We start from the raw sequence: 18,889 nt of genomic DNA, 5'->3' as shown, positions 1-18,889 counted from the left end.
AACTTTTTAGTTTTTTAATTTAATTTATTTTTAAAGACTGTCTACACCTTCTTCAGTTAGAAGAAACACACATCATGAATTACTTATCTTCATATTGTCCATTTAGAGAAACAAAAGTTGATTATAATATGAATGTGAAAGTAGATTCTCATGACAAAGCCTTTCATTGAGAGCCCGCCTCCTGCATAGCAGGAATGTATAAAATGTACCTGAACTTGGTCCCGTATGAGGAAGGATGACGGCAGAAAGTCACCAACAATGTTCTGGTTTCAGGAAAAAGATTTAAAGGCGACGTCTGACAACACCGGTATACATTTATCTCAGTAATCCTCATCTGCTGGGACACTCTTTGACAAACAGCATCTGCTGAACTTGGACGACAATGGACGAGTGCTGCTTGTCTCCTGAAGATCAAGAGAGCCGGATGATATCAAGGGAAATAGAGAGACAACTTCAGCTTGACAAAAAAAATCTTAAACGGGAACTGAAGCTTCTGCTTTTAGGTAAGATTTGAAAAAAAAAAAAGATTTATATGGATTCTCTTCCTGATTATGTCTAGGAAGAGTTTGTCTTCTTGACACTTAATCTCACAATAGAAATTTAAAAATTGTTGTGCGTTGCTTTTAATCTTAGTGTTTACATTTTAGTCATCAACAAAAAATAGCATTTTACATATTAGTAGAAAATCATTTAAATGAAAATGAAACTGCTGAAAACTTGTAAAACGTGTAAAAAAGGCTTACACGTTTGGTTTGGGATGTCTATTACAATAAAGGTTCAGTTTCCTAGAAGTCTTATTTTCTTTCCCTGGTTCATAGCATCTGTTGTCAGTTGTTTAGCAAGAACTGCAGGGATTTACCTCCACTGGTCATTGCTGTGACACTCAGCTTGAAATAGAGCATTTTAATACTGTCTATTCTAGGTAATCAACATCTCTTTTCTATGGTACTCAGATTTAGTTGTATAGTACAAAAACTATTATCTGTGGTTATTGTCTTGTGTACAATAATGCATAGTATGTTCACTAACTGCATCCTGAATGCTTTGTAAAGACAATGGTTCAATAAATATCCTGCCTATCAAGAATTCACTGTGTCTTATCATGAATGGATGATAATACATTAAACATTAAAAACACAGAATCTATAGTCATAGAAACCAAGGGTTAGATAGGAGTATGTCATAGTGTTCAATATTAACAGGATAACTTTTACTTTTTTTACATAGTTCAATCCTTGATAACTCAGCTTTATAAAAGGTCTCCTCATTTAAGTGAAACTACAGAGGACTGCTGCATTTGTTGTTAATGTGAAAAAGAGACCTTTAAGTGTAAGTTGAATGTGGGGTGTACATGTCAGTCAGTGAAGATGTTTTATTTATCTATTAGTTTTCCAAGATAAGGCTTCCATGTGATGCTGTGTTTGAGTTAGTTTTTTATGCCTTTATTTAACCAGGAAGTTCCCTTGAGATCAGAAATCTGTTTTACATGGAAGACCTGACCAAGACAACTGCTACACAAAGAACTATATTAAACAAGTAAATAATACATGATAAATAAAACAAAAGGACATGGCTATTCAAACACTGTGACCTCTTAATAAAACAAAGACATTTCTCCTTTACAGCATTTTTTATGATACTCTTAAAATCGTTGCTGTATGTGAAGGTTTTGAGTTTAAGGACTTTTTGCAGATTATATCATGACCATGGTGAATGGTAGGAAAGTCAAATCAGTAACATCTGTCAAAGCCTAGGGAGCTATTTGGAGACATGGAAATAGTAGCTACAAGAATTCACTTTCAGTTCAGTGCAGTTTCTTTTAAATAAATTTTGCCAATTTACAGCAAATGTCTCAAGGCATGATAAGAAGTAGGTTACTGAGGTTTATTTGCAGTTTACCCAGCAAAGCTAAATCATACTAAACTAAACTAAATCATAGAGATTGTGAAGAGTTAGATATATTGCATTTGAAGTGAAATGTAAAGAAGAATTATACAAAGAATCACAACTCCTGAAAGAGGAGAAGGCTGAATGCATATACAGTATGCTACTGTTAATAGTTACATGTCTCATATAATGCCTTAATTCAGGCCAGTTCACTAAGAGAAGCCTGACTGGTTATTATGCTATTCTGGCAAAACTATTTAAACATCTTTCTTCATATACATCTTACCTTGAGTGACATCTGATTATTGACCTCTTAATTTAAGTCAGGACTCTGTGCAAGCACACCAAACGCACTCATCCATGTTTTTATAGACATTTATAGACAAATTTAAAGGCGTTATGAACTTTGGAGATCTGTAGCTATATCGACTTGGCAGAATGCTGGTGACCTCTGCACATTGTGACCTCGCTTCATATTTTTATATGGTCTACCATTTTATTGTTGTGTCCCTTTTTATTCCTCATTGGTTCCACTTTGTTATTATACCACCAAAATTGACTGTGGAATATTTAGTAATAAGGAAATCTCACAACTAGACCTATTGCATCCTATCATAGTACCACGTTGGGATTCACAGAGCTCTTGTGAGCAACACATTGTCTCACCATCGAAGTGATTTGAACACCTGAATTCAATGCGTTTGATGGGTTAGTGAATACATTTGGCAGTGGAGAGTGTTTTGGAAAATAGGGATCAGGAATGATCAGTAATGTTTAGTCCCCAATATTGATCCAAGTAATTTGAGAAAAGGTATTTGGTCATACTGACTCCTGGTCATAAATTAAATTAAAGGTAGATCCCCCCCCTTAATGCAATGTAGTCTATGGGCTTGAAACTTCTGCTGTTTTAAAGTAAAATGACACATAAAATTTTATCAATCTGTTCTATGTTAGTGTTGTAATTATGTCCAACTAAATTCACTCACTAATGATTAGAATGCTTCAGTCTCTCCTATCCATCCCTCCTATTCCTGACAGTGAGGGATTTTTGGTCCTAACCAGTTTCAGCAGGATGGCCTTATCATGCTGCTACAACATGGGTTTTATTCAGTTGGAAAAGCTCATTTGTTCACCTTAAACACGCTTATCTTTTTCATTTGTTTTGTGTCAGACTTGACACATAAAGCTACAGCACATCCAGAAACTCATACACTATCTTGCTCCTGCTGCTGATGCTTTCATGCATCTTGGTAAATTGCTTGGCTAAGCATTTTTGCTTTCCGTTTAAATATGACTCACTGATAACCTATAACATATGTTAGTGTTTTTCCAGTTAAAAGAAATTGTTCTCCTTGTTCATATTGTTAGTTATTGGCTTCGAATGTTGTAAAGTTTAATGACTAGAGTTATAGCAGCTCTCGTAGAGCAAAGACAGGGAGAAACATACAGCTTTTATCAGAAAGTTAATTTATACTTTGGCCCCATGCTCTACATAAATTCTTCACATCATGCAATGAATTCATTATGAAATGTGACAACAAACCTTATGAACATGTTTAATATTAAAATGTGTATTAATTGATCTCATTCATTTCATATTTTCAGGAACTGGTGAAAGTGGGAAGAGCACCTTTATCAAACAGATGAGGATTATCCATGGTCAAGGGTACACTGAAGCTGACAGGAGAGGTTTCACTCGAGTTCTCTTCCAGAATATCATCACAGCCATCCAGGCGCTGATTGATGCCATGAGGCAGCTAAAGATTGACTATGTTGACGACCAAAATATTGTAAGAAACTCACAAACACTTCTAGTCATTCCAATCCAGTTTTATGCATTTATGGGATATCTTATGTGTCTGCTGAGTCAGTGTTTTTACAGTCATGTGCTCTGGCAATGACTGTAACACATTGCTCCACTTGTAATGCCACCATTTGATGTGCCAGTAAATGCAGGTGAATAAATTGAATCAAAAACACACTGGTGGTTTGAACGTGTTAACCAAACAGGACTGTGCCTACCAACTGCTTTAGTTTTTTTAATCAGTGTGTGTATAAAGTTGCAACCAGCAGGTTGTTTAAACCTAGTCTTCTTAAGGTATTTTATGTCTGTAAAAAAAACTACAAAAAGAACAACCAAAACATCTTTATGAAGTTGCATACAAAGACAAAAGGTTTGTGTATAGTTGACTTAACTGTGGATGTTTTGGGTTAGCCATATGCAGACAAACTGAGCCAAGTGGAGGTAATCGAGGTGACAATGTTGGAGTCCTGGCAGGTGGATGCCATTAAGCGAGTGTGGAATGACCATGGTATACAACAGTGCTATGACCGTAGGAGGGAGTACCAGTTGTCAGACTCTGCCAAATAGTAAGATCTATATTGACTATTTGAATGAGAATGTAAATAAAAATAGTTTTTGTATAGTGCTTTTAATACACCGAAATGCATGTCACAGTATTAAACTGTATGTTTTGTTGTTAATGTTTTAGTTATCTGACTGACATGGACAGAATCACAGCCCCAGGATATATTCCTACTGTGCAGGATATATTGAGGGTCCGAATAGCCACCACAGGCATCATAGAGTACATGTTTGATATGTCAAAAGTCATCTTCAGGTATGCTGCTACTGGTACAAAGCTAGCACAAATGATAACCTTAACCTGTTGAACGTAATTTTGTCTGCACTGTCAGTTTAAAAAATGGAGACGTAAAAGTAACGTTTTATAGCAAACAAAAGGTAATATAAGCGCATCATCTGCCTGTAGGATGGTGGATGTGGGTGGCCAGCGTTCAGAGAGGAAGAAATGGATCCACTGCTTTGAAAATGTCACTTCTGTCATATTCTTGGCAGCCCTCAGTGAATACGATCAAGTCCTTTATGAGAGCCAGAATGAGGTAGGTTTTGATGGTGTCATGGATCCTTTGTTCTCCAGCTTCAGAAGGGTTCAGTTTTAGCATTTGTTAAGATTATTCCCATTTGCTGTTTTAGAACCGACTACGTGAGAGCCTCGCCCTGTTTGAGACAATCACCTCGTCCGTTTGGTTTCAAGAATCCTCCACCATCCTTTTTCTGAACAAAAAAGACCTGCTGGCAGAGAAAATCACAAAATCTAATCTGTCAACCTACTTTCCAGACTACAGTGGTAAATTATTCCCTATTGCTACACATGTTTAATTTGTATTTATTTGAAAAATATTACTTCTACAATTTAACACATTTCAAGAAAAACTTTCACCTGATTCCTGTATTTCTAGAAAATACTACCAACAATTCCTAATGCTTTGTTAGGTATTTATTTTGGTGCTGTGTGTTAACCTCCCAGATGTGAAACCTTTAGCTCTTTAGTCCTAACATCATAACAGGGGGGGATTAAGCCCATACCAGCAGTCAGAGGAGAAGTGGCAGCACGCACCCTGAACAGATTGGCCATCCAAAACATGCAGAGTCCACATGGACTGACTCAAGCAAACCAAATGAGGAGTTCAATCTGAAACATTCTTGCTGTGAGAAAACAGTGCTAACCATCACACTGTTCTACTACAAAAACTACCAAACAAGAAACACTTTATCAGTCTAAAAAAGCTTCAAAAGGCAGCGGTAGCAACAATTATTAGCACCTTTGATGAAGATACAAATTCATAGAATAAGTTTATATTTTATTGCAGTTGCATAATCTTTCACTGAAAAAAGTTATAAATTAGAAAAGTTTGTTTTTAACAGAATGACTTGTGGCAGGATCACGGTTCAGTAAATATTTTTGGTGCAAATTCACACCGATCTGGCAATTTAGCAGACCAAAATAATCAAAATAATAATAATTAATTAATAAATAATTTTTGAGTGGAATTGTTTTGAAATGCTGAAACAATGACATAGTAGCTCCAAACCTTCATGTGCTACTTTGCCACCATATTGTTTTTACTTTGTTTACCTCGCATAAGTGGTTTGCGCATGCCCTGTGTTTTTGTCCACTGTTTTTTGTGTGTTTCTCTAGCAGAGTCACAGCACCACCAATGGGCCTGGCATATACAGTACAGACCAAAAGTTTGGACACACCTTCTCATTCAAAGAGTTTTCTTTATTTTCATGACTATGAATATTGTAGCTTCACACCGAAGGCATCATAACTATGAATTAACATGTGTGGAATTATATACTGAACAAAAAAGTGTGAAACAACTGAAAATATGTCTTATATTCTAGGTTCTTCAAAGTAGCCACCTTTTGCTTTGATTACTGCTCCACACACTCTTGGCATTCTGTTGATGATCTTCAAGAGGTAGTCACCTGAAATGGTTTTCCAACAGTCTTGAAGGAGTTCCCAGAGATGCTTAGCACTTGTTGGCCCTTATGCCTTCACTCTGCGGTCCAGCTCACCCCAAACCATCTCGATTGGGTTCAGGTCTGATGACTGTGGAGGCCAGGTCATCTGGCGCAGCAACCTATCACTCTCCTTCTTGGTCAAATAGCCCTTACACAGCCTGGAGGTGTGTTTGGGGTCATTGTCCAGTTGAAAAATAAATGATGGTCCAAAGAAAAATAAATGATGGTCCAACTTAACGCAAACCGGATGGAATAGCATGCCGCTGCAAGATGCTGTGGTAGCCATGCTGGTTCAGTATGCCTTCAATTTTGAATAAATCCCCAACAGTGTCACCAGCAAAGCACCGCCACACCATCACACCTCCTCCTCCATGTTTCACAGTGGGAACCAGGCATGTAGAGTCCATCCGTTTACTTCTTCTGTGCCGCACAAAGACACGGTGGTTGGAACCAAAGATGTCAAACTTGGACTCATCAGACCAAAGCACAGATTTCCACTGGTCAAATTTCCATTCCTTGTGTTCTTTAGCCCAAACAAGTCTCTTCTGCTTGTTGCCTGTCCTCAGCAGTGGTTTCCTAGCAGCTATTTTACCATGAAGGCCTGATTCACACAGTCTCCTCTTAACAGTTGTTCTAGAGATGTGTCTGCTGCTAGAACTCTGTGTGGCATTGACCTGTTCTCTAATCTGAGCTGCTGTTAACCTGCGATTTCTGAGGCTGGTGACTCGGATAAACTTATCGTCAGCAGAGGTGACTCTTGGTCTTCCTTTCCTGGGGCGGTCCTCATGTGAGCCAGTTTCTTTGTAGAGCTTGATGGCTTTTGCGACTGCACTTGGGGACACTTTCAAAGTTTTCCCAATTGTTCGGACTGACTGACTGGCCACTCGTTTTTCTTTACTTAGCTGCTTTTTTCTTGCCATAATACAAATTCTAACAGTCTATTCAGTAGGACTGTCAGCTGTGTACTGTATCCACCTCCTGCACAATACAACTGATGGTCCCAACCCCATTTATAAGCCTTGAAATCCCACTTATTAAACCTGACAGGGCACACCTGTGAAGTGAAAACCATTTCAGGTGACTACCTCTTGAAGCTCATCAACAGAATGCCAAGAGTGTGCGGAGCAGTAATCAAAGCAAAAGGTGGCTACTTTGAAGAACCTAGAATATAAGACATATTTTCAGTTGTTTCACACTTTTTTGTTCAGTATATAATTCCACATGTGTTAATTTATAGTTTTGATGCCTTCAGTGTGAAGCTACAATATTCATAGTCATGAAAATAAAGAAAACTCTTTGAATGAAAAGGTGTGTCCAAACTTTTGGTCTGTACTGTATATACTACTGCGTTTATAGTTGTGCTGCGTGCGTGATTTTAAAACAATACAGTTTTCGTCCTTGTGTAGGCCTAAGATGGTCAGTTAAATGAAACACAAACACCATCAGAACTGATGAAGAGCTTAGGAGAAAAAAACAACAAGGAAACTTACTGGGGGGGGGGGGATTATTACTGAATGCAAGACAGGGGAGTCTAAACAGTGTGAGTCTGAACAGGGAGCCAAAGAGAAGTGAGGGAAAACTGTTGAGAGGTATTGGTATTGAGAGGTGATTGGTAAAAATAAAAGGAAAACACAATGAATTTAAAACTAAACAGAGTTTGACTAAGCATAAAAGTGGCTGGGACAACTACACCAAAAGTGACAAGGAAGACAGGAACCTGTGAAACAATGAAAACAGGAAGTAAAAAGAACACTGCACAGAAATCAGATAAAACAGGAACTTCAGAACTTTCTCTAAAGTGAAACAGTAACTAAAGAGAAAACTCCAAATAAGACTTAAAGTACAAAAACTCCAAAATGAACACAAAACCACAGCCCTAAAGATGACAATACATGTCAATTCTGTCAATAGGTTTATACAGTGCCTTGCAAAAGTACTCGGCCCCTTTGAACTGGTCAACCTCTTGCCACATTTCAGGCTTCAAACATAAAGATATAAAATTCTAATTTTTTGTGAAGAATCAACAAGTGGGACACAATCATGAAGTGGAATGAAATTTATTGGATGTGTCAAACGTTTTTAACAAATAAAAAACTGAAAAGTGGGCCGTGCAATATTATTTAGCCCCCTTGTGTTAATACTTTGTAGCGCCACCCTTTGCTGCAATTACAGCTGCATGTCGCTTTGGGCTTGTCTCTATCAGTTTTGCACATCGAGAGACTGAAATTCTTGCCCATTCTTCCTTGCAAAACAGCTGGAACTCAGTGAGGTTGGATGGAGAGCGTTCATGAAAAGCAGTCTTCAGCTCTTTCCACAGATTCTCAATTGGATTTAGGTCTGGACTTTGACTTGGTCATTCCAACACCTGGATATGTTTATTTGTGAACCATTCCATTGTAGATTTGGCTTTATGTTTTGGATCATTGTCTTGTTGGAAGATAAATCTCCGTCCCAGTCTCAGGTCTCTTGCAGACTCTAACAGGTTTTCTTCCAGAATGGTCCTGTATTTGGCCCCCTCCATCTTCCCATCAATTTTGACCATCTTCCCTGTCCCTCCTGACAAAAAGCAGGCCCAAACCATGATGCTGCCACCACCATGTTTGACAGTGGGGATGGTGTGTTCAGGGTGATGAGCTGTGTTGCTTTTACACCAAACATATCGTTTTGCATTGTGGCCAAACAGTTGGATTTTGGTTTCATCTGACCAGAACACCTTCTTCCACATGTTTGGTGCGTCTCCCAGGTGGCTTGTGGCAAACTTTAAATGAGACTTTTTATGGATATCTTTGAAAAATCGCTTTCTTCTTGCCACTCTTCCATAAAGGCCAGATTTGTGCAGTGTACAACTGATTGTTGTCCTATGGACAGACTCTCCCACCTCAGCTGTAGATCTCTGCAGTTCATCCAGAGTGATCATGGGCCTCTTGACTGCATCTCTGATCAGTCTTCTCCTTGTTCAAGATGAAAGTTTAGAGGGACGGCCGGGTCTTGGTAGATTTGCAGTGGTCTGATACTCCTTCCATTTCAATATGATTGCTTGCACAGTGCTCCTTGGAATGTTTAAAGCTTGGGAAATCGTTTTGTATCCAAATCCGGCTTTAAACGTCTCCACAACAGTATATCTGACCTGCCTGGTGTATTCCTTGGTCTTCATGATGCTCTCTGCGCTTTGAACAGAACCTTGAGACTATCACAGAGTAGGTGCATTTATACGGAGACTTGATTACACACAGGTGGATTCTATTTATCATCATCAGTCATTTGGGACAACATTGGATCATTCAGAGATCCTCACTGAACTTCTGGAGTGAGTTTGCTGCACTGAAAGTAAAGGAGCCGAATAATATTGCACGCCCCACTTTTCAGTTTTTTTTTATTTGTTAAAAAAGTTTGACACATCCAATAAATTTCATTCCACTTCACAATTGTGTCCCACTTGTTGGTGATTCTTCACAAAAAATCTGAATTTTATATCTTTATGTTTGAAGCCTGAAATGTGGTAAGGGGTTGACAAGTTCAAGGGGGCCAAGTACTTTCGCAAGGGACTGTATATTTGTCTTTTGCCAAGAGGGCAGAACTCAATCTTGTCCTAAAACAAGTGTCTCAAAATCCAGTTCTTGAGGGCCAATGCCCTGCAACATTCAAGCATGACCTTGGCCCACATCAAATGGCTGAGTTGCTTCCACAGCATGCAGTCAAATTTCTCACAGTCCCACTAATGTCTTAATATTTTGATTTAGCTGTGTTGAAGCAGCGACACATCTAAAGTTGCAGGAGACCAGCCCTCAAAGACTGACAGTGGCATCTTGAATCTCTGCATAATCTCTCAGGATCGTCCAGTCACTGGTCCTCTCTAATGCTTTCTTTTCTTCAGCTCCTCTCGTAGGTTTTCTGCAGGACTTAGACCTAGGAACTGAGAAGGCCATTGAAGAGCATTAATTTTGTGTCTGGTGAACCATTTCTGGTGATTTGGGCATATTTAATGGATCATTATTGTGTTTTAAGCCCCAGGGAGACCCCCTTCAAGTTTTTTTTGTGAAGGCCACCAGACTTTTAGTTGAAGTACCAGGACAGTTTAATTCCACTTCCCACAGATATTTTCTGGCATCCATACTGCACAATAAGTGAGTATGTAGCAAGTGTCTCATGATTGTTACGGAGAGTTTCAGATCCGAAAGAAAATACTCTTTATTTCAGTTCTCCAACACTTTAGAATTTCTTTTTACCATCTTCCTTAATGTGTTTGGTGGCAAGATAAATAAGTGTCTTCTTCCAATACAGTGGCCAGGTTTTAAGTGAAATTGATATTTGTGTCATGTCAAATTTAAAACTAAGATAAGGAAAAAACAAAAGGGAGTACCAACTGAAAATTCCTTGAATTTCTCATCAACTGAAAAAAAAAGAATAAATAAAATACCTAAGCTAGACACATAATAAATTATGTATAAATAGGAACAGCTAAACTATGAATGGAGTGCATTGATTCACTCTAATCCTGTCCACTCTCTCTCCCACAGGGCCTCAAGGCGATGCTCAATCAGCACAAAAGTTCATAGAGAAGTTGTACATTCAATTACACAACAAGCATCATAAAGCCCTCTATACACACTTCACCTGCGCCACAGACACAGAAAACATCCGGGTCGTCTTCAAAGCTGTCAAAGACACACTTCTTCAAGATAACCTCGAAAAATTCAACATTGTATGAGAGAAAACCAAGTAATGAGTTACCTTTAGTAACCTAAAAAAAGCCCAGATAGAATGACATGTTGCAATGTTTTGATATTGAAGTACTGTGAGACTCAGGTTTTTAGACAATGAAAAAAAGAAAAATAGCTAACATGGGGATGTTTACCCCCACTGTACAGGATAATTTTATTTTATTGAAACACCATTGTATCAAAATAGTAAATCATAAAATTGGCATTGTATTCATACAGTTCCAACTAGAAATATTCAGCCTCCTCACCTCATTATCCTGATGTTGATAAAAGATGACCATAAATGGCAAAACAAGTGTTTGTGTAGAGCATCATTTAGCTTTTCTTACACCACTCTATCAGAATCTTCGCCATTGATCCTGTGCAAATACATTTCATGGTTTCAGTGCCACAACTGGCATATTTGAATTCTCCCAAAGATTTTCAATCTTTGGGAGGATTTGGGCAATCTGGTGAGTGAGAAGGATCAATAAAGGTTGTGTTGACTTGAAGTCAAGAAGGAATTTAGGTGGTCAGTTATATGAGATCATGAGTTACTCCCACAGAAAATAACTGCCAACATGATCAATGACCCACCTCCATGCGTGACTGTGGAGATGGTATTGTTCTATTCATATGTCTGGCCTTTCTAGACATATTCTAGTTGACCTTTGGTGTCTTTTGGAGTCTTGCCTAACTTATTTGTGCTTCAAGGTTATGCACAGCACATATGTGTATATTAAATCACCCATGTTTATGTTGTGCAAATTAATAAGAATTGATAAGGCTTCTTGAAAAAGTGTTGCAATTCTTTGTGGTAATATTTACTAGTATGAGGAAAATCCCCAGAATATGGGATTCAGCCTATGCTAAGCTAAGGGCCCTTCATGATTTTAGTTTTTTTCCATGGCCAGACAAGTTTCCAGACAAGCTTCTTCATAATGCTCTTAATAGCTCTTAATAGGCGACTGTGGCTCAGTAGGAAGAGTAGTCGTCTTGCAATCAGAAGGTTGTGGGTTTGATTCCAGTGTCCTCCTGCCATATGTCAATGTGCAAGGCACTTAATCTCAAGTTGCCTACCGATCTGCGTATCGGTGTATGAATGTGTGAGCGTTAGTGAGTGCGATTGGGTGAATGTGGCGCTAGTGTAAAGCACTTTGAGCAGTCTGTATGACTGGAAAAGCGCTATATAAGTTCAGTCCATTAACCATTTAATAGTGGCTCATGGAATATGAGTTTATTCAAGGCTCTTCAGCTTTAATAAAATAATGTCCTGTGTCAGCTTTTGTGGACTGCGACTCACACAGAATATCCTTATGGAGGACATTACACAGTTCCTAACAATAGGGTGGCACTTTGCAGGGGCCCCTTACTAGTATATTCTTGATGCAGCCATCTGGTATTTGATACCTTACATTGATCCCTTTGGTGAATGGCTTTACGCCTTCTCTCTCTGCAAATGTCTCAATGCTTATTTTGAACAAATGCCATTGGTGCCACAAAATCTAAATGAAAAAATTAATCTGTTTTAGAATTTTGCTCTTTCAAAAATCTTTAACAGATAAATCCTTAAAATCTTTTGAGGGGAGGTGAATACTTCTGGTTGCAATCATACCTTATACTGAACTGTTAAGTATGGAAGCTATTTTGCATTATACAACTAGCAGATGGCATAAGACTAGTTTAACTAGTTCAACTGAGTAAACACGTCCTGTCTCATGCTTTGAGAGGAGGAACGTACACCCTGCAGCCATCTACAGTGCCATGGGTTTGAAATAAATATTTCTATTTGACAGTGATGCTAAGGGTCTTCTTAAAAAGTTGTTTAAATGTATTAGTTATCACTATCTTTGTGAAATACAAATAATAAAACTTTATGTTGTGTGTGTGTTGTAAAATCTGAATTAAGGTGTATTTTGTTATATTTCATTGTAAGAATCAAGATAGGTGTGTTTTTCATTCTTTAGGTCTACATTTTGGGACTAAGTTTAAGCTTCTTTACATATGTAACACATACTATAAAATGCCTGTCTTATGGTTTACTTCATAAAAGTAGTTATTCAGTTTCACACAAACCTGTTCACCCTTCTGCTTCGCCAAGAAGCACACATTCTCTTTTACTGGCCGGCATTTATTTTTCTTTCACAGTTAAACAAAGGGGAACAAGTTGTTGATTAGAATAAAAGGAATATGGAAGCAAATAGTCATGACATGGCTTCTGAGTCAGAGCCCGCCTCCTGCACAACAGGAATGTTAAAATGTACCTGAACTGGTTTCAACTTTAGGAGAATGGCAGCACCAACTACTTACTTCTGGAATAAGGCTTGTCTGGTAGGTTTGACAAAAAAAAAATCAACATACATTCATCTCCCAAATCCCTGGCAGCTGGTCAATTTGGACAACCATGAAACATTTCCTAAAGCAGGTGGTTTTCAAAGTGGGGGCGCTAAGGGGGCCTCAGAAAGGATGTGGATGATGCTAAAAAAAAACACTGTTCTTATTCTCAACAGTTTGTTGAATGATATTAAGTAGGATTATAATTGTGTTAACATATTTTAATAATATTCTTACATTAAAGAAATGTACTGATTATTGAATAGTTGATAAAAGACATTTAAAAAAGTTTATGTTTCTGTGGGTTTACAAAAGGGGGTCCCTGCCCAGAAGCTAATGCTGTTTGGGGGGCCATGGTATGGAAAGGTTTGGAAATTCTCTAGGATTCTTGCTGTTTAGGACAGGTGTTCCCAGAGAAATATAATAAAACAAATATTGAAAAAGCAAAACAAATGCAGCCATAAACCACAACTAAATCAACTGCCTTTAGGTGAGATCTATTGTAAGTATTAATAATGCTGAAATTTTTAGAAGTTACGACGCCACTCGGTCTATAGGTAGGGGGTGGTAAATATTTGAACCAGATGGTAATGGTTAAGTGAATGAAAGAGTAATTTATTACTTTTCAGTTCAGTTTCTGTTAGTTTTAACAAAATACAAACAAAAGGAGGGTACTTGACAAAGTACAAACCGTTTACAATAACAAGGGGTAAAACCCAAAACACACAATAACCATAAATTTAACAAATATGCAACAACCAGTAATTTAACTGAAAATAATCCCACAAAAGGAGGGACAAGAACTAATACAACAGTTTCTTAAAGCAAAAAGTTCCCAGCTAACAACAAACAAACAATTCAAGATAAAGCTTAACAAGCTTTTAACAAACTCCTCTGAGTCAAGTTAGAAAATGGATTCCAACAGCAATGGAGCTAACCAATAAGCAGGTAAGCATACAAGCAAAGTCAATGTTTCAAGACACCCAGGTCAAACTGTGGCGACCTGTTCACTCTGAATCACAGCTGCCCTTAGTGGCAGGTGCAGAGGGTTTATATAGAGCGATCTCTTCAATGATTGGCGGCGAATTTGGAAGAACCAGGAAATGAATAGTCCAAAATGAACTCCCGGAGACATCCAGCAGGAGGAGTGCAGAGCGTGCAGGGAGATCCGAGTCCATCAGGAAAATTGAAGAAGAGTGTATCCAGCGAAGAAGAGAGTATCCAGCGAAGAAGAGAGTAACCATTGAAGGTCCAGTAGGAGGGTAGAAGAAGAAATCCGATCCCTTCAGAAACAGCGCTACCAACAGCAATGAGGAAACGGCGCTTTGCAGCGACATCAGCTGGGCAGTCTGTTGATGAGGGTACAAACACGAAACAAACACATACACACATACGTACATACAACCACCAGCCATAACAGTTACTCATACTGAACCTTTTCCAGTGGTGAACCATGGCCTTGAACTTGGAGGAGCTGATCCTCATCCCAGCTGCTTCACACTCGGCTGTGAACCACCTCGGTGCATGCTGTAGGTATTGGCTAGAGGGGGCCAGCAGGACCACATCATCTGCGAAAACGAGAGACAAAATCCACTGATCCCCAAACCAGACCCCCTCCGGCTGTTGGCTGCAACTAGAAAACATGTCTATGAAATTTAGGAACAGGCAAAGTGACACAGAGCAGTCAAATGCCTTTTCCAGGTCCATAAAACACATGTTGACAGGTTGGGCAAACCCTTTAGCAGCCTGCAGAGGGTGTAGATCTGGTCTAGTGTACCAAAGCCTGGATTAAAACAACACTTTTCCTCCTGAAGCCGAGGTAAAACGATCGTCTGGACTCTCCTCTCCAACACCCTGGCAAAGGCCTACCCAGAGAGGCTGAGGAGAGTGATTCCCTGTAGTCCGAACTCATTCTCCAGTCCGGACCACCTCCCCGGTCCGCCAGTCCAGAGTCCCCAGTCTCTGCTTTCACAAGGGAAGGCATGATGGCAGGATTGAGGAGATCGTCAAAGTACTCCTTCCACTGCACAAAACTTTTCCCCGTTGAGTTTAACAGCTCCCCATCTCCACTGTAAACAGTGTTGGTAAAGCACTGCTTGCCTATCGTGAATTGCCAAATAGTTTGCCAGAATAGCTTCAAGGCTGACCAGTAGTCCTTCTTCATGGCCTCACCAAACTCCTAACGGGACCAGGTTTTTGCCTCTGCTACAACTGTCTCAGGAGTCCCACAAGCCAACAAGAACCAATAGGACTCCTTCTTCAGCTTGACGGCGTCCCTTACTGCTGGAGTCCACCACGGGGTTCTTTACAACCACATGTACAGGCAGCAGCATCGACAAAAGAGGTTGAGAACATAGTCCACTCGGACTGTATGTTTCCAACCTCCCCAAGAATCTGATCAAAGCTCTCCCGGAGGTGGGAGTTGAATACATCCCTGGCTGAGGGCTCCCCAGTCCAGCGTCAGATGGCTTGCCAGAATCGCTTCGAGGCCGACTGGTAGTCCTTCCCTAATGGCTTCACCAAACTCATCCCAGGTCTGTGTTTTTGCCTCTGCCTCTGCCTCTGCCACAGCCCAGGCCATGTCACACTTGGCCTCACGGTACCCGTCAACCACCTCAGGAGTCCCACAAGCCAACAACACCTGATAGGACTCCTTCTTCAGCTTGACAGCATCTCTTTCTGCTTGTGTCCACTAAGGGGTTCGGGGATTGCCGTCGCGACAAGCACTGCAGACCTTATGGCCACAGCAATTTTCAGCAGCATTGACAATAGAGGCGGAGAACACAGTCCACATGGACAACCTCCCCCGGAATCTGGTCAAAGCTCTCCCACAGATGGGCGTTGAATACATCCCTGGCTGAGGGCTCCACCAGACGTTCTCAGCAGACCCTAACTATACTCTTAGGCCTGCCAAGTCTGTCCGGCTACCTCTTTTTCCAGTGGATCCAACTCACCACCAGGTGGTGATCAGTGTACAGCTCAGCCCCTCTCTACACCCAGGTGTCCAAGACATGTGGCCAAAGATCTGAAGACACGACTACATAGTCGATCATCGACCTTCTGCCTAGGGTGTCCTGGTGCCATGGGCACTGATAAACACCCTTATACTTGAACATGGTGTTCATTAGGGACAATCCGTGACTGGCACAGAAGTCCAACAATTAAACAGCACTTGGGTTCAGATTGGGAAGGCCATTCCTCCTAATCACATCCCTCCAGGTGTCACTGTCATTACCCACGTGGAGAAGAATTCCCCTAGTAGAATGACGGAGTCCCCGAATTGGGCACTATCTGCACCCCCGACAGGGACGCCAAGAAGGCTTGTACTCTGCGCCACTGCTCGGCCGGCCCATATGCTAAAACAACAGGGACCTGTCCCCAAACCGAAGGCGCAGGGATGAGACCCTCTCATCCACCAGGTTAAACACTAACACAAGTCGGCTGAGCTGGGGGGCATCGAGCAAACCCACCCCAGTCCACTGCCTTTCCCCAAAGTTCACTCTAGAGTAGAAGAGGGTTCAACCTCTCTTGAGGAGCTGGGATCCAGAGCCCACATTGTGCGTGGAGGTAAGCCCTACTATTACTAGCCACATCTCTTAACCTCCCGCACAAGTTCAGCCTCCTTCCCCCCTAGCAGGGTGACATTCCATGTCCCTAGAGCCAGGTTAAGCATCCAGAGATCGGGTCATCGAGGTCTCCACCTCCATTTGCTGCCTGATCCTCTATGTACCAGTCCCTCATGGTTACCCCTACAGGTGGTGGGGCCACTGGGGGATGGCCTCGCGTCTTTCGTTCAGGCTCAGTCCGGCTGCTCAGATTTCCGATAGAGCACCTAAAGTCATCATCACGTAAGCTGCGTCTTTGCTGGGTTGATAGCTCGCTGCCTAGTAGCTGCTGCACAGAGCTGACAAGAACCAATACTGAGCACCCTGTTTTTCCCTTTGTGTGCGTTTAAGTTTGAAGCTGCTGTTGCACATTTATAGTACCTTTCCTTGAATATTTGCATGTTTAAGTTTGTTACTTCGAACTAGTTTCGTAGTGTTGAGCCACGTGACTAATTAACGTTAGACTGTAGTTTGTATCTGCCCTCAATGAAGAGCTAGTGACATGTGAGTAAGGGAATATGTTTAACATTAGTTCACCAGTATATGCATCTGTGCTATGCATTTATGTTTATTATAATGTTAACTGAAATGACTGTTATGTCAGTGTTTGAGCCAGGTTAGAACAGACATTAAAGAGTTACTATGGAGAGAAAAAAATTGTTACACTTTGTTGATGTACCACACTGCTGTGGATAGAGATGGTAATGTAACAGTTTTTATGTTACTTATTATAATACCTATTGTACTGTTTTCCTGTGTTTTTCTGTGTAGCCACACACCTGTGGATATGATGACTCCTGATTTACCATATTAAAGCTGATAAAAGGATTTCTGGCCCGAATCTTTCTGTAGTGTTCACATCCCAAACTGAACCACTATCCTTGACAACGTCTGAACTGTTCTTTGTCTGACCCGTCACCCAGAGCCTGTTTGCCATGGGGGACCTTACCAGGGGCATTTAAGCCCTGGACAACATAGCCTCTAGGATCATGCAAGCACTCAAACTCATCTACCCCGTTAAGGTGGCGGTTCAAAGAGGTGTCTCCAGATCAGAAGGAAATCCATGTTACTGTTTATTGCAAAAGCTTTATTAGGTAATTAACCAACTCAAATTTCAAAGCCTTTTCATATGATACAAGATTTTTTTATGATACCAGATCCAGTTCCAAATTACTAAAAAACATTTTCGGAGTGAAAACTGAATTTGTTAAAACTGCCTTTTTGTGTTTTGCTCCATCTTTGGAAGATGCGTGAATTCTGTATATCTTCGTTCTCATTTTATTTACCTTTATAGTGGTGATGAATTGTGTCTTTTTAATTTTGTTATAACTTGTGGTATTGCTTTGGTTCTGTCATTTCCCTTTTTTGTAGTTATCTGAATATGTTTTTGCTTGGAACTGTTTTGGATTATATTATATCTATATTGATCAGGACTCCCAAGATGATGAAAGGCTGTATGTAAATGGAACCAGTCTGCTAAATAAAAGCTTTGTTATCATTCCTTGAGCTGAAATCATGGTCTTCTGTGCTAGTTTGTCGCAAAGCAGTGCAGTGTGCATGTTTTGGCTTTTTGGAATCAAAATAATAACTTGCAATGGGTCAGTACGAGCTGATATTTGGCAGTTTGCTGATGATGAGCATATATGCAAGTCTTACCATCATGCCAAGGTAGAAAATATCAGCAATGATCTTAAAAAAACTATTAATGCTGATTAATCTGTTAAGAGTCAAGGATATTTCTGAGCCATTTATAGTTGGTAATTCATCAGTGATAAATGTTATTTATTTCCATATCAATCCAAGTTGCTAAATTAAACACATATAACTTTCCATTGTAAAATTGCTCATTGGTCAGATCCCGCCTCCTGCACAGAAAGCATGTGAAATGTACCTGAACTGGTTCCCACATGAGGAACAATGACAGTAGGAAGTTGAGGGACTAATAATACAAACACACAGTTTTAACCTCATCTGACCTCATTTTGTAAATTTGTTGAGCGTGAATGCTGAATGTCTTCGGAAGAAAAATTGTC

At 40.0% G+C, this 18,889-nt stretch overlaps 1 protein-coding gene across 1 annotated transcript; it reads left to right on the top strand.

Annotated features, from left to right (window-relative positions):
• The first annotated feature begins 241 nt into the window (after positions 1 to 241).
• Positions 242 to 11,234, top strand: LOC124872427 (guanine nucleotide-binding protein subunit alpha-11-like). Its single transcript, XM_047372414.1, has 7 exons — positions 242 to 503; positions 3,493 to 3,677; positions 4,103 to 4,257; positions 4,380 to 4,508; positions 4,659 to 4,788; positions 4,883 to 5,036; positions 10,735 to 11,234. Exons 1-7 carry the CDS (start codon positions 383 to 385, stop codon positions 10,923 to 10,925), a joined length of 1,065 nt encoding a protein of 354 aa, XP_047228370.1. The 5' UTR covers positions 242 to 382; the 3' UTR covers positions 10,926 to 11,234.
• The last annotated feature ends 7,655 nt before the right edge of the window (positions 11,235 to 18,889 follow it).

This window comes from Girardinichthys multiradiatus, chromosome 8 (genome assembly GCF_021462225.1).
Source record: "Girardinichthys multiradiatus isolate DD_20200921_A chromosome 8, DD_fGirMul_XY1, whole genome shotgun sequence".
In the NCBI taxonomy this organism is placed as follows: Eukaryota; Metazoa; Chordata; class Actinopteri; order Cyprinodontiformes; family Goodeidae; genus Girardinichthys; species Girardinichthys multiradiatus.
The sequence above is the reverse complement of the archived record's forward strand: the minus strand, read 5'-3'. Positions and strand labels throughout refer to the sequence as shown.